The 16,747-nt window shown below is 39.5% G+C and overlaps 1 protein-coding gene across 4 annotated transcripts; it reads right to left on the bottom strand.

The window, feature by feature from the left end:
* Positions 1–1,107: 1,107 nt before the first annotated feature.
* On the bottom strand, positions 1,108–15,132 carry Ccnl1 (cyclin L1). 4 transcript variants are annotated; one of them, XM_004652401.3, is made up of 11 exons: positions 14,738–15,115; positions 14,486–14,560; positions 13,929–14,038; positions 7,456–7,576; positions 6,308–6,372; positions 4,640–4,739; positions 4,428–4,532; positions 4,198–4,339; positions 3,876–3,987; positions 3,695–3,793; positions 1,108–1,898 (listed from the first exon to the last, which is right to left on the bottom strand). In XM_004652401.3, exons 1-11 carry the CDS (start codon positions 15,038–15,040, stop codon positions 1,550–1,552), a joined length of 1,581 nt encoding a protein of 526 aa, XP_004652458.2. In that variant the 5' UTR covers positions 15,041–15,115; the 3' UTR covers positions 1,108–1,549. The 4 variants fall into 4 exon arrangements, 2 of the variants coding, with proteins under 2 accessions (XP_004652458.2, XP_044986050.1); XM_045130115.1 differs by lacking the exons at positions 14,486–14,560; positions 14,738–15,115 and adding an exon at positions 12,244–12,316 and having other exon boundaries at positions 13,929–14,035; XR_006632721.1 differs by lacking the exons at positions 1,108–1,898; positions 3,695–3,793; positions 3,876–3,987; positions 4,198–4,339 and adding an exon at positions 6,046–6,059 and having other exon boundaries at positions 4,484–4,532; positions 14,738–15,132.
* Between the last annotated feature and the right edge of the window lie 1,615 nt (positions 15,133–16,747).

Consider the following 16,747-nt stretch of genomic DNA (forward strand, 5'->3'; position numbering starts at 1 on the left):
CAAAGCCTGTCTTGCACATTTTTAGAGGCAGTTTTAAGTTCTTCCCAAAGAATCAATCCATAGCTGAGCAATATAGAATGCAATCATGGAAAGCAGAAACACATTACACTAGGTCATTTAATGTTTTAAGTTAGAAATGTAACTGATTTAAGTAGCATGCCACACTTTTCCATTAAAAACAAAACAACAAAAAAAAGCCACTAGCTGGCCATTGTGTACACCTAAGCCCAGCACTTGGGAGGCAGGGGTAAGAGGACCACCCTGACACTATATAGTGAATTCCAGGTCATCCAGGGAGAGTGAAACTCTACCTCAAAAACAAATCAAAACAAAAACCTTTTGGGCTGGAGAGATGATGGCTCAGCGGTTGAAACACCTGCCTGCAAAGCCTAAGATCCTGAGCGTGATTCTTTAGTACCCATGTAAAGCCTGGTATTAAATCAATGTAACTTGATTCAATTGTGGTCAGGTCTTACTTTGTCTAAAATACACAAAAGCACTAAGACTGGCAGTCTGGTCTGTCAACTTTGTTCAGTAGGGAGACCCATTTTCGAATAAAATTACCTTAAGTATAAACCAGGTTTTCAGCTGTAGTGCTACAACAGTGTTGGGGTATTCCTATTTTGCTCTTCCTATATATATAACGAACTATTAAATGCAGTTAAGTACCACCTTAGGGGCTGGAGAGATGGCTTAGCACATGCCTGTGAAGCCTAAGAAACCAGGTCCTATTCTCCAGGTCCCACAAAAGCCAGATGCACATGGTAGCGCATGCCTCTGGAGTTCGTCTGCAGTGGCTACAGGTCCTTGCATGCCCATTCTCACTCTCTCTCCATCTCTAATAAATAAATAAAACTAATCTTAAAAAAAAAAAAGAAGTACTTTAGGCTGGGTGTGGTAGTGAACTTCTTTAATCCCAGTACTTGGAAGGCAAAGTCAGAAAAGATTGCTGGTTAGAGACTTTAGGTGGATGGGAATAGGACAAGACCTCAGGAATTCCAAAGTATACTGAAATAAAGGAAATAAGCTTGTTGGACAACCAATAGAGCCATTTTACTATTAAAATCTTACCATTTAATAATTTATTTTTAAAAAGATTTGAAGCCATTTAGAAAAACAAGATTTGTATTTATTTCCTTGTAAAAATCTTTACACATGCAGACAAACCAGTGTTAAGAAAGTATTCACCATCATTTAAACAAATAACCACTTAAATATAACAGTGTCTGCAGTTTTCATCTGTATAAAAATAAGATACATTTTTTACAGAATTCACACTCCAGTTCTCATAGCAATAAACAATACACAACTATAATAAAGTATAATTGAACCTGACCATGGTTTTCAATTAGATACTGCTAGGGCATTTTAATGTGCAAAAAACTCAACATAGTTCTTTTTCAAAAAAAAATGTCCTCCATGTTTCTAGAGACCTAGAGAATTAAGAAATCAAATCCTAATCAGTTTGCTTTAATGTTTTCATTGAGTCCATACATCACACTGTAGGATAGATAAAACCAGGAGCTGATGCAGGCTCAGAGGAAGAAAGTCAGCGCCTATGCCTACCATGTCCTGAGCGACTGCCACCATGGTGTTTGCCTTTATGGGACCTCTCAAAGGAGCGAGATCGTTCACGCCTGTCTCTATGATGTCCCCTTTCATGCCTGTGTTTCTTGGTAGCATCTGAGTGATCCCGAGACTTGCTCTGAGATCGAGAACGAGATTTTTTCCTTTTATGACCATGTCTATTGGAACTTTTTAATTCTTCTCTGGTATGCTTGGCCTTAAGGTGAGGTGAACCATGATTATGATGTCTCCGAGGACTTTCACTGTGGCTGCGGGACCTGCTTCTTGATCTTGAGCTGTATGTTCCAGATCGACTCCGCCTATTATTGTAACTTAAACAATAAAAAGTTGAGATTTAGATTCAGTTCCAAAGGAACAGATTATACTGGCTGCTAGATTCCAAACTATCAGCTGTATCAATGACAAAACAGAAGTTATGTTCCTAAATCTCTGCCATCCAAACCTGTAACATATTAAATAGAAACATCATGTATCTATACTCCACTCAGGGCTAAAGCTAACTATTGTTACAAAATATCCTAGAGCTATATACCTTTGAATGAGCATTCCTCCATGCGCTGAGTTAAGAGTATCACCCTGAATCTGACACCAACCTAGTTCCATTTAACCCTGGGCTAGAGTAAGACTCTACCTTGAAAACAAACAAAACAGAACCATTTTCTTCCTCTTTTTATTTAATTATTTTCTCTTAGGGGAAAGGAGGAGGGATGGAGAGTGGCCTCAGCCACTGCAATGAAACTCCTAACCCTGCACCACCTAGTTGGGCATGTGTAACCCTGCACTTACCTTACCTCTGGCTTACTTGGGATCTGGAGAGTGGGCCATGAATCCTTACGCTTCGCTTAAGCCATCTCCCCAGCACAGAACTATTTTTTGTGCTGGAGAACTGGCTTAGTCGTTAGGACACCTGGCTGTGAAACCTAAAGATCCAGGTTCAATTCCCCAGGACTCATATAAGCTAGATGCACAAAGTGGCATGTGCTTCTGGAGTTTGTCTACAGGGCTCTCTCTCAAAACTTAAAAAGTATGGGCTGGAGAGATGGCTTAGCGGTTCAGCGCTTGCCTGTGAAGCCTAAGGATCCCGGTTCGAGGCTCGGTTCCCCAGGTCCCACGTTAGCCAGATGCACAAGGGGGCGCACGAGTCTGGAGTTCGTTTGCAGAGGCTGGAAGCCCTGGCGCGCCCATTCTCTCTCTCTCCCTCTATCTTTCTCTCTGTGTCTGTCGCTCTCAAATAAATAAATAAAAATTTTTAAAAAAATTTAAAAAGTAAAAAGCTTTCCTAACACTAAAGAGACAATATTTTCACATTACAAACAGAGCTTCCTGTACATATACTACCACATTCTCAATAGCTCCTGCAACAGCCTACAAAACACACACACACACAAACACACACACACTACTATTTGGGCTGGGGTGATGAATCAGCAACACACACAATCAGTGAGCTCTGGGCCCAGTGAGACTATTTAAAAAACAAATTAAGGTAGACAGTAATAGAGGAAGACACACCCAACACAGACCTCCACCATGTTAAAGTGCACCTGCACACACATACATGCGTTTGATATACAAGCACCAAGGGGGAAAAAACAACCTCCCTAAGCTACCACACTACTAAACAGAAACAGCACACATACTCAAACCATTATCCCCATGAGTATTTCACATATTACTTGATGCTAAAAATCTAATCCTAAGTCCAGGCATGGAGATGCATGCCTGTAATCACAGCACTCTGGACAGCAAGAAACAGGAGATGAATTCTGGACCAGTGTGACCTATAGTGAACACTTGTGTTAAAACAAAAAACCCTAATTCCAACTCCACTCTTAACCCTAATTCTATCCTAACTTTGATACCACTGTATGTTCAATTTATAAACAAACTGAGGGATGGAGAGATGTGACTCAGTGATTAAAGGCACTTGCTTGCAAAGCTTGATGGCCTGTGTTTGATTCCCCAGTACCCACTTAAAGCTAGATGTACAAAGTGGTCCATAGGTCTGGAGTTCATTTGCAGTGGCCAGAGGTCCCGGTGTGCCAATTCTGTCATCTTTTAAATTTGATAATGCCAATATATTTTACTCAAGATATCATTGACTTACTGTCTTCTTGGGGAATGTGATCTAGAACGTGACCGTGTTCTTGACCTTGATCGACTCGCACTTCTGCTATTTCTACTTCTCTTGCTATCTTTTCTTACCCTTAAAAAAAAAAAAACTTAAGTCAGTGGTGGTACAAAGTGAACACATAACGAAACCACTTTTGTAAATGAAGTACACTCACCCATTATAAGGGCTTTTTGAAGCCTGTTGTCTATCCTCTGGTTCTTTTTTGACTGTCTTCACACTAATGGAAACTGGCGACTTCTCTTCAGCTTTTACTTCTCTTGGTGATGCTTAAATAAGCAAAGTAACAATCCATGAATACTGGACTTAACTGAGAGCCCAAGTTTTTAGCCATAACCCAAAAGATGTATCATATTGAGCTGATTTGCCACAAGAAAAACAGTTTAACATCACCTCTAGCCAACTGTTAAATGCTGAAACTTTTCCAATAATGACATACTTTCAATGCCCCCAACATTTTAACTCTGAATCTGTCTTACATGGTTTAGAGGCTGGAGAAAATCCACCAAGGGTTGAAAGGGCTGGAGTTCCATCAGGATTCAATCCCTTTGCTTTCAATTTGGCTTCCTGTAAGGCTACTTTTCTTTTTTCTACTTCCTTTTCTAGCAATTCATAGTTAGGCTGTTGGATAGAAACAAGTTGTAACTCTCTTAATTGTCTGGATTCTTGGAACTGACAATACAGATACCAACAGGAGGAAACAAGTTACCTTCTTCCTGGTATAAAGCCTAAGCGTCTCTATGCAGATTTCCTGAATCTCCTCTTCTGTAGTACCAAAAAGAAGAAACCAATGGGGCCGAGTTGGCAACGGAATCTGTATCACAGAAAGAGAATGCTTCAACTGTTTGCTGGTTCCCTCCAGAAACAGTGAAAGCTCTGGGGATTTATCTATGAATCAAAGCCAGCCGATGCATTACTTACCTGAAGTGCTCTAGCTGCAAGGTAGATACAAGCACATGCTATTGTTTCTGGTTGAAAGCGAACAAAAACATTGGTTCGAAGACTGTCATTCATGTAATTCCTGAAAAACATTTCAACTATAAGCTTAGTCTATACAAACACCTTCCTTCTGACACTTAAATAAATTTGGAGACTCAATCTACTTCATTCTTTTTTCTTCTCTTATATTCACATGCTCAAATTCTAGCACATTAACAGTTCTTAATGCCCTCCCCCAACAGCAAGAACTTAACAGTATTCTTCTTCAGTGGTCTAATGTGTGGACCAAAGCCCTTAAATAATTCCATTATTCATACAGAACTTACCCCTATTTTTTTTTAAATATGTATATATAAAACAATGCTTTAAAGTTAATTCTGACATAAGTTTCATATGATAAACCACTCCAACAATACTTCAAGCCATTAAGTGACCATCTCTCCTTTATCCACAATGAAAAGCAGTGTCAACCAAGTTCTTTCAAAAACTCAAAATACCATGACAGGGGTAAAAAGACATTTTTAGTACAAGCCCACCAATTTTACTTACATTAAAACCTAGGTAGGGATATGAACAATAAACATATACAATGGCTTCCTGTACATACCATTTGTTTGCAATTAAGTATAAATAAAAGCACTGATTTACTTCAATTAATAAGCATTTGAAATTTCAAGTGAAGCCTCCCCCACAGAATTCCTAAACTAAATACTGTATATTTTCTCAGATTTTTTTTTTCCACCTTAAGGTAGGATCTCACTCTAGCCCAGGCTGACCTGGAACTCACTCTGTAGTCCCAAGCTGGCCCCAAACTCACAAGTGATCCTCCTGAGTGCTGGGATTAAAAGCATATGCCATCATGCCCAGCCACTTAAGAGACTTTTCTTATGTCCCTAGTATTTACTGAGCCCAAAATAAATGGAATTAACATCAACAAAAAAAATCCTGTTCAAAGTCCAGAATGACTTAACTTCTATGAAAAAGAGCTGTGGAAAACCCACAATCCCCTGCAGGTCTGTAGCCTCCGTTGATAGAACTGACACTATACATTCTGTAAGTAAAAATGTAATCAAACCCCTAATTTAAAAAAAAAAAAACATTTAATTCATAATGGTTGGACAATAGTCTATCAAAAATGAGCTATTCATTTTGATAGTTACAGGTATACATTGAATACACAGGCATGATGCATAGTTACTTCTAGAAGCAAATATACAAATCCTTTTTGGACACCCCGACAGAACTAGAAGATGCTGCCAGATGGATATGGACCACTTCAGTGAATCTCGGATGAGAGCTTGCACTGGATTGGCTGGAGAGCAGGGCAGCCAATCAGGCCATCCTGAGGTCATGGGCTGAAGTGCAGAGGGCAGAGTTCTATGACTTACCATCATGGACTACCCTTTAATTAAAGAGTAGAAAAAAGAACAAAGTTAAATTGAGTTCTCCATTAAAAGTAATTAGTCAAGCCAAGAAAACAGGAAGCAGAAATAAGCATTGACCTTTTGGTTAAAAAACAAACAAACAACAACAAAAAAAAGAAACCCAAAACAAACTTATTTCATTATATTTTGTAAAGAGAAAATGAAACTTACTTTATTTCTGCTTCTGTTTTCCTGACTAAAAGAGAAATGTAAAAAAGCAACTTACCAGGCAGTTTGAACCAGGGTTTGGTTACGTTCACATTCTAAGACTTGTAAATACATTACAATGATCTAAAGAACAAGGGGAAAAAAAAGCCATTTAGCGAATGGTGGCTTTAGAGAAGAGGTCAATGAATAAAAAAACAGAGAATACTGGCTATACTTCTAATTCTTTTGCAAATTGCATAGATACAAAGACAAGTTTAAAATGTGTCAGATTCAGTCAATTATTACATTACTAGATTCTACAAAAATTATGTTTAAAAGTATGTTCCAAAATTGTAGAGGAAAAAAAATGGTGGTTAATCAACTCAGTATTTTTCATGAAAATTTTACTATGGGATGGGTGCTATGCTAGTTAACTAGGCTTTATCATTTACTTTCCCAAGATATATTCATCTGTATGTCCAAAAATGTTAAACTTTATGCTCTGAAAATTACAGTGGCTGACACATTTTCTGTAATACAAATTTCTGCAGCACATTACAGTATATATAAACAAAACTTACAATGTAAAAGGTAGAGAGATAGGTCAGTAGTACAGTACATGCCTTTTGTACACAAGACCCTGAGTTCATTCAATTCCCCACCACCACCAAACAAAACATTTCCCATTACATATAAACAGATTTATATATACCTGAGTTCATGTCAACTTTCTGATACCATATCACCATCATTTTCATTTTAGAAAGGTAGAATGTGAGTAAAATATTTAGCAGCAGAACTAAATTTCTATCCAAGATAGTCCTGACTGACTGACAACCAATGTGCTAGTGCTTCCATTGATAATAAAACCTAAGAGACATAACCTATGAACTTCTAGTTAATACTGAGCAGCACTACTTTGAACACTGCTACTAAGCTGTGCCAGACATTTAGGCATTGCTGCAGCTATGTGTTTATTCTTCTTTTCTCAGAATAAGGTATTTCACCACCTGAATTTTCTAGGTGAAAAACCAAGAATCACCTTTGATTCCAACATAAGAACTTGTTACTTGTAATCACACAATAAAGGATTAAACATGTTTTGATTACTGTATCAACATGCAGAAGTAAGCTTTCTAAAACTAATGTTAGCTCATAAAACTCAAGTCATATTTTAGGAAAAGCCCTAATACTTACAAAATATAATTTCTGTACTCTACAACTCACCTTATGGGGATGCTTGACATGAACACAAAATCCCAACTCCTTTAGCACCCTCCTTTCTGCCTTGATAACTTGATTTTTGGTGTTAATGTAGTTCTGATCAAGGATCAGGGGGCTTGGAGTCCTATAGTTTGTAAGAAATAAAATCAAAACTGTTTTGCACATCCAAAATATTTTATGTGTGGCATCTCCGTTTTCCCTTCCAACCAACTATTGGCAACAGAAACCAGCTTTTTAAACTCCTGCTAACAAGTATAAGCATTAATCTTGTGCTGTCCAAGTTATGCTAATTAAGTAGATCTATCTATCTATACTTACGCTCCTAAGGCAACTAATTCAACTGCAAAAAAAAAAAAAAACGCTCTTGATTTGTTATTGAATATTTTCATCTTAGATTTACTTCAGTGGTAACATTTCTTATTGTCACACACCTCATTAGCCTTCACAGAAACTTACCCGCAATAAAATGTAATGTCTTCCTGCATTATATTACAGCATTATAAAGGCCTAATAATAAAGATCTGTTTAATTAAATCAGCCTATAACTAGTTTAGAGCAAAAACAAAAACTTAGGAAAGAAAAAGGGGGCAATTTATTTAAACCAATGGTTCAAAGAACATTCCTTCTGCTCAATTTGAAAAAAAAAAATGTCTGAAAATTCAAGTTTAGTTCAACTGCCAGAGGAAATAAATTAAAAAATAAAATAAAATAAAAACCAGAGCCAGGCATGGTGGCACACGTCTTTAATCCCTTGGAAGGCAGAGGTAAATCACCATGAGTTGAAGACCACCCTGAGACTGGAGTAAATTCCAGTTCAGCCTGGGCTAGAGTGAAACCCTACCTTAAAAAAAAAAAACAAAAAAAAACCAATTTTTTAAACTCAAATGATCTAGGCCTAATTCGGTCAGTTAAATTTACAGGCAATGTAAAATAATATAAAGCCAGGATGAGGAAACTTTGAAGAGTACCTTCAAGGTCTCTATGTTTTTATAACTTCTAAATTTTCTATGATATAGAAGACTATATGTCAATTGTTCAATGTTATACAGAAATGGTGCTGTCAGCAAAGTGGTTTGGTTTTAAATACAGGTCTTTAGGGCAAAGACCATCTTATGCCTATATTCTCATAAATTTTGGAAGACAGTCTTGCTCCATGTCAGCTCTGGCAGTCCACCTGTCTCACTCTCTGGAGTGCTGAGGTTGTCAGGAGTATGTGTAACAACTCCCTGCTTATATCACAATTTAACTGAATTTTAGTCAGGAAAAGTTAAGTAATATGACTTGTTTTCTAAGTCTATGAAATTTACCATCCTTTGATATATTCTTAGTTCCTACCAGCAAAAAGTATGTTTTCATTAAAGACTATTAAAAAAGATATATGGTTATATAATATTTAAAACATTTTCCTGCAGTTTTCAGCTCAACTTAATAATCTTGGTAGAATACAATACCTGATGTCCCAATTCATACGTGACCCAGAAAAATAGAATCTCATACTTTAAAAACAAAATTTAAATTTATCCACTTGACTGTAAAAAAAAAAAAAAAAGATCTAAAATGCTGCGTCCATGGTGGCTCATACCTCTAATCTCAGCACTTGAGAGGTAGATCAAGAGCTCAAGGTCATCCCTGGCTACACATGAACTTCAAGATCTTGTGGGATGTATCAGAACATCTCAAAAAGAAAACCACTCTGAAATGAATGGCATGTTTTATCATCCTAGTAATACTCTACACTTACTTTTACTTAAAATTGGATCAGAAAACTGGAATGCTTACCAGGCTACTGTTACTTCATCTACATCTTTCAATCTTTAGCTACATTAAAAAGTTGGCAAATGCAACAACATGAAAAATAACGAAGTATCTCTTATGCTGAAAACAGACTTCCAAAGTTCAGTTCCTGTTATAGCTCCACAAAGTAGCTGAATGAGGCCACCAAATGAGGAAACAGTAATATGATCCATTCTACCAGACAGTAGTCTACAAATTGCTCTGGGAGGAAAAAATAAATTTACCTCAAATAGAGACCAGCATATGTATAAAAACATATTTCAAACACCTTAAAGCTAATTTTCAGTTTTACCCTTGACTACAAGGAATCTGGGGGAACTCCACTACATATTCTAAGTAATGACTGGCTAAATAATTCTCCTTCAACAGGCATTAGGAGGTTAAGTCACTTCAGTGTTCTATCCATAGAGACTGCTTAGTACTTAACTCTCTGTAATCCACAGAGTAAATAGCACCACTGAAGTCCCTAATAAAAATATTTTTTAAAGCAAAGTTCTCAATTTCCTCCATTTATGTTAAAAGGTTCACACCTTACTAAGAAAATTGCTTGTAAGAATTATCTTCAAACAGTGATAAAATTCATCTGCTCTTGAAATCACCTAAAACACTTGTTTGCACTGTGATTACATCTGGTATCAAATAAGGTTTCATCATTCAATTCTGCTTCAACATACTCATTTGTGTGTAAAGAGCCAAGTGTGAGGGCACAGGCCTGTAATCCTAGCACTCAGATGGCTTGAAGCAGATCATGAGTTAAAGACCAGGCCCCTCCCCTGGGTTATAATAGTGAGATCTTATTTCAAAGAACTAACTCTCAGCAGGGCATGGTGCCTCATGCCTTTTTAATCTCAGCAAGAGCTGGAGCTGAGTTCACAGAAGACCCTGCCTCAAAATGCCAAACAAACAAGCCCCCCCTCCACCAAAAATTCTTAATTACTCTAGGACAGCCCATTATGTTACTATTACTTAAACTAAATATTTAAGTTCCTACACTACCTCTTTTTCCAAGTTAGTACTGCAGATGTATAATCTCATGATTTCATTTTGTTCAGAACTGATTGTACTTCACATTGAGATCAAGGCAGACTTAAATAACATAAAATTTACACTATCTTAAATACTTTCTATCATGATGGAACAGAAATATGTCTGTTTTAGGTTAATTAAAAGCAAAATTCTCATAATAAAAATTTAAGCAAGATTTTTTTTTTGTATCAACAAAGACACCAATTAGCAATTTTTGTAGCAACACATTAAGACTCGCTAGAATTTCCTCCCCATCAGGTAAAGATTCCTTGCCAACACAAGTCTGAAGATGTGGCTTTTACAAAATCTTGAGGAAAAGTCTTAAGATATTCAGCAAAACAAAACTGTTACCAAATTTTAGGAAATCATTTTTGGTTATTATTAGTTTATCAAAAGCCAAGTGTGGTGGGTGCACGCCTTTAATCCCAGCACTCACAGGCAGAGGTAAGAGAATCACCTTGAGAATTCCAAGTCAGCTCCAACTACAGTAAGACCCTACCTTGGGGGGGGGGGGGAAGGGCTAGAAAGCTTATCCAGTAGTTACTTTGGTATGAAGAGCACATAACTAGGAAGAACACTGTTCATCTCACTCGATATTAGAACAAGGAAGACTAATTCAAAGGACTATACTAAACTCAAATGCACAATATACATGGAGGCAGAGTGCTACTCCATACACAGAAACTTGAGAAGTGTAATGCTTACTTTTGAAGCAGGAACATTCCCTTAGATGTGTTTAAACAAACTGAAGGCCACAGAGCCACAGAAATAAATCCCAAATGACTATTAAATGAATGACAATACTACTTTATGATTTAGATGCTGAAAATACCAACAGTCACCAAGAAAAAGATGGTTAGTTAAACCAATCTTTAAATATCTTAAGTATGAACAGAGTTCTAAAAAAACTACAAAGAAAGGGCTGGAGAGATGACTGAGTGGTTAAGGTGCTTGCTGGCAAGGCAAAAGGACCCAGCTTTGATTCCTCAGTACCCACGTAAACCAGAGGCACAAGGTGGTGCATGCATAACAGTGGAAAAAGACCCTGGCACTCCCGTGCTTGCTCACTCTCAAATAAGTAAACAAATAAATGAATAAAGCAAGCCAAGTTGATGGTGCAAGCCTTTAATCCCTGCATTCGGGAGACAGAGCTAGGAGGATCACTGTGATTTGGAGGCCAGCCTGAGACTACAAGTGAATTCCAGGTCAGTCTGGGCAAAAGCAAGACCCTAGTTTAAAAAAGCAAAATAGCTAGGCATGGTGGCACATGCCTTTAATCCCAGAGGCAGAGAGGGGTTCACTGTGAGTTCAAGGCCACCCTGAGGCTACACAGTGAATTCCAGGTCAGCCTGGGTTAGAGGGAGCCCCTACCTCAAAACACCAAAACAAAAAAGCAAAAATAAACCCACAAAGGAAGTCTTTTTTAACAATACACTATAATGTACCTACAAACTACTGATATAAAAAGCAGCATTTAAAACATTAAATTCATTCATCCTGAATTGCAAAGACAATATTAAACTGAAAAAAAAAAAAAAAACAACTAAAGGGCAACAGGCAGAAGACTACACATTGGCACTTTAAAAATCAAGTCCTCTTTATGTGTATGTGCAGCCAACTTTGCAAAACAATGGCTTAAAGGATACACAAGTATGTCTAAAGTTGTTTATTTGTCCCAGCCACATAATAGCCTACATATACATAAATTGCACTAAAATAACATCAAGACAAACTGATTAAGGCAAACCTAGTCAAATATTGATAGTACTTAACAGCAGCCTATGCAAAAATAAATAAATAAATAAAAAATATTACTACCATTATAACTTGGACAGCAAAGACAAAAGCTTATAACAAGAAACAGGAGTTTTTCTAAATGGTTCACCAGTGGCCAACCTGTTAGTCCCCGATTCCAGTGACCTATTCTCAGAGCACTGGCTTCTCCTTGGGGATTTTCGATACTTCACTCACTGTTGCCATGACGACAGCTTCATCTCTATGTACCACTCCACATCACCCAGGCTTTGGTAAATGTAGCTGGTCGCTGTATAGTCGGTTGCAAGGGAAAAAAGAGTTGAAGTTAATAACATATACAAGTTCATGTCTGAGTAAACTTGTAATATGCATAGAAACTTATTTCCTGCTTTAAAAAAAGAGGTTCCATGCAATTAACTTCTTTTAAAAATGTCATGCTATAATCAAACTTCTAAGATTGAAACAAAAATCACTCTCTGTAATAATGACCAAAAAAATGTAGTTACATCCAACTCAAGTCAGGTGGGATTATTTTAATTCCAAGATTTTACAGTTAAAACCCATCCTATGCTGACAAATGAAAACATCCAAAGAGAATGTGATTGTAAGATGGCTCAATGATTCACACTAGCAGAAAAGCTCCTCTAAGCAGTCCTTTGACTAAGGCTAATGAGCTGTGCTGTATCAGTACTTCACCTTAGAACCTCCTGGCAAAATCAGCTACATACACAATTCTCCTTATGTCCCAAGGATTCTTCACCAAGGAACTAAAGTTCTTTTTACTTGAAAAATTACTGAATTTCTTTCTAGACATAGATTTACTGGGGGGAAAACAGGATCAAGAAAAAAGTATTGGAAAATTTAAAAAAAAAAAAACACGGAAAAATGCTATAAACTTTTGGTAGCAACTTTTGACAACCATTTTAAGGTCACTTTTTATTTCCTTGGCTGGATAGACAGCTCCATTACCACACACAGATTACACTCACTAATAAGGACATGTATAATACTGAGTAGGCACTAATCAACACCCAATCCCGGGAAACAACTTACAATCAGTCCTTTTGGCTAACTTCCTTTCAACTCACCACCACAATTCCTTAGAAGTGAACACAGAAACTAACTACCTGAGTATCATCAGTATACTAGAAGCCACCAGGAAAAACAGGAAGCCCTGCAACAACTTTGGGTACTGCCTTAAATGAACACAAAGGCCCACAAAAGTTACAAGGTTAGCACAACACCTAAAAGTTATGGTTTCACCCCATTTCTTATAAGATGGAATAAACAGGCCCTAGCTGACTTCAATCTTCTGAGTCTTTTTTACTTGTCCACTCACTGAGACTGTATCTGACTGAAACAAAAATACCTGTTTAATCCCTGTGACTTCAAACTTTATCATCCTGTGGTCCTTTCAGATCCGGTATTTATGCGATATAGCGTAGTTCAATGTTGAGAAGTACTCTAACAAAAGCCACCCTTAAATGATGAAGTAAACTGGTGGTACTCCAAGAAGGAAAACAACCTACACAGAACTTTGCCACAATATTAACTTCAACTACAGTGTTTCAATGTCCAGCCTTCAGTCTTCCAAAGAGGGGAAGGAGGAAAATAACTTACAGAGTACACTCACATTGAGCCAAACGTATTCCCTTTCTTGTTTAATCTTAAGCCAATGGACTGGCTTCACAGCATTTAGGATTGTCCATAAACGCAACTGCCTCTACGAACTTTAGATAGCTGGTTAATGGAGGTTTTTTTTTTTTTAAAGTTAATTTAAGTATTAGTGTTCCTATATGAATTTTAATATCCAGTCTAACTTGAGAAAAAGATGTTTTGACTTGATCGGTGCACAGTACAACAGTAACAGAAGATGAAATATTCAATAACGCCACTCTTACCTTTTTCCTCTTAGCTGGCGGAGGTGGTGGAACACATTAATCACATCTCTTATTCTTCGAGGTGCTTCTTCGATTTTTGATGCAAGATTGATACAGGCCATAGCAACAATCTAAAAGAATCCATGCAGGGCCAAAAATTAGGGCAAATGAACCATAACGAGAAAAAGAGAAGTTGAAGGTAAGCATTTCTAAGTCTAATAAAACTATACAACCGGGACCTTTGGAGAAATAAAATTCAGACCGGCATTTCTAGGTCAGCTTACAAGCTACGCTACTACTGTTCTTTTTACTGCTGAATTGCTCTTAAATTTTGGACCTGGGGTCAAGCCAGGTCTCACAAGATTATGCAACAGATTGCTAACAGGGCACATGGGCTCAGGATCCATTTTCTATTCTGAAACACTTTCTAAGCGTCCCGTTTCCTGGCTGGAGAGAAGTAGGTACAAAGGCCTAAGCGAACCACTCCCTTTCTGGAAAAGCTAGCTGCCGACACTGGCCCTCCTGCTTCCCGTTTCCGGATGGGGCAACCTCTCCTCTCCCGCCTCGGCAGTACTCACCTCGAAACTGTGTTTGACGAAAGACTTGGAGTAGAAAAAACGATGAAACAACACCTGTCCCGTTGCCATCGCCACCTACAGACAGAAGAGAACGGAAGCGCAGGGTCAGGCGGGCCGCAGCAGCGCCGCCGCCATTTTGTGCCGCCGCCGACCTCCCCCGCCCGCCGCTCGGGGTCGGTTCCGGTTCCCACATGCCCGAGTCCCGCGGGGTCGCGCAGAAGCGCCCGGGGAGCGAGGGGCGCCGGGACTTACCTGCGGCAAGCGGAGCAGGATGCCGGCGGCCTGGATAAGCTCGCAGCCCAGGATGCGGAGGTCCGTCTCGCTGGGCAGGTCGAGGCCGTCCTGCATGGACGGAGTGGGCGACAGCCGCTCCTCCGGAATCAGCGAGTGGTCGATGGTGAGCGAGACCTCCGAGTATAGGCGGTCGCCGATCAGGATCCCTCCAGTCGTCGTGGTCGTCGTGGTCGTAGTCCCTGAGCTGGAGCCGCCCGCGCTGGGGACGGTGGACGCGGAGGCGGCAGCCGCGGCCGCGGTCGGGTGAGGCCCGGACGCCATAGTTCCAGCGAGCAGCACGCACGCCCGACGCAGCCGGAACCCGGAGAAAGACTAACCAGAGTGCTCGGCGCCACGGATATTCCCGTGACCGCCCGGCTGCGGCCGCTTCGCGCAGCGTGAGCTTCCGCCGTGACGTCACCACGCCGCGGCCGCGGCCGCGCGCCAACTAGTTCCTCCTGGCGGATCCCGCCGGCGCGTGGTGGTCCGGGAAGTCGGAGGCTCCCGGGGGCCGCCAGAGAGCAAGGAGCGTCGCCGACCCGAAAGGACTCTGGACCGGGCTGCTCGACTGCTTGGAAGGCGGGGCTGTGGACCCTGTCGGTGCGGGGGAAAGGCCCCGTAGTGACAGGGACGGGGACGGCGGCCGCCTCGGAAAGTGCCGCTGCTTGCTTTCAGTAATCTGGAAAATCCGTAGCTCTAAAAATAGACTCCGGGCGAAGATTTTACAGACTTCATCGTCCCGGAAGTCCATAATACCAAGTGCTTAACGCAGCTAGGCAAAATAGAAGAAATTAATGTCACGTTTTTAAGTCAATCTCACTGTAGCCCACACTGGCCTCGAACTCTTGGCGATCTAACAGCCTCAGCCTCCCAAATGCTAGGCTGTTAGGTGTAAACCAACGCCCAGCTAATCTCAAGTAGTTTTTTTTTCTTTTTAATAGCTAACAATTCCCAAATTTTCTGCAAATTTGGAGCTGGAGAGATGGCCCAGCAGTTATAGGAGCTTGCTTGCAAAGACAAAGGCAGCCTACTAAGGATTCATTCCCCAGCTGCACAAAGTAATGCTTGCATATGGAGTTCATTTACAGTAGCAAGAAGCTTTGTTGCACCCATTCATTCTCTATCATGAATAAACAAAAGTATTAAAAAAAAATTTTTTTTGAGGTACGGTCTCACTCTAGTGACCTAGCTGACCTAGAATTTACTATGTAGTCTCAGGCTGGCCTCAAACAACCATCCCCTATCTCTGCCTTCCACGTACAGGGATTATAGGCATGCCCAGCTTTAAAAATTTTAATTTGAAGTAAAAAAATATACTTGTCCAAATTGTTAAAATTGGAAAGGAGGCTGGAGAGATGGCTTAGCAGCTAAGGCACATGCCTGCAAAGCCTAAGGACCAAGGTTTGATTCTCCAGGTCCTACATAAGCCAGATGCACATTGGCACATGCCTCTGGAGGTTTGTTTTTTTTTTCTCTTTTTTGCAGTCGCTAGAGGCACACTCTTGTCTCTTATCTTTCTCTGTCTCAAATAAATAAATAAAAATAAATCTTTAAAAAAAAGGAAATAGACCTAAAATTAGAAAGTTGGTTTACTCCAACTGCCTTAAAAAAAATTTTTTTTAAATTTATTTGAGGAGGAGAGAATGGACACACAAGGACCTCTTGCTTGTAAATGAACTCCAGATGCCCAGTCCTCCACCTGCCTTTTTTAGTTTTGACTTTTTGTGACAGGTACCCATCTAGCCCAAGGTTGGCCTGGAACTCCCTATGTAGCTGAGAGTGACCTTGAACTGTTGAATTACACACTGTGCCACCATGTCTGGCCTCCTAACTTGATCCTGGGAAACATTCCCTATAGATGAAAAACTTCATTACCTTTTAAAAAAATTTTTTGTGTTTATTTTTATTTATTTATTTGAGAGCAACAGAGAGAAAGAGGCAGGCAGAGAGAGAGAGAATGGGCACGCCAGGGCCTACAGCAAACGAACT

This window comes from Jaculus jaculus, chromosome 11, assembly GCF_020740685.1.
Source record: "Jaculus jaculus isolate mJacJac1 chromosome 11, mJacJac1.mat.Y.cur, whole genome shotgun sequence".
Taxonomy (NCBI): domain Eukaryota; kingdom Metazoa; phylum Chordata; class Mammalia; order Rodentia; family Dipodidae; genus Jaculus; species Jaculus jaculus.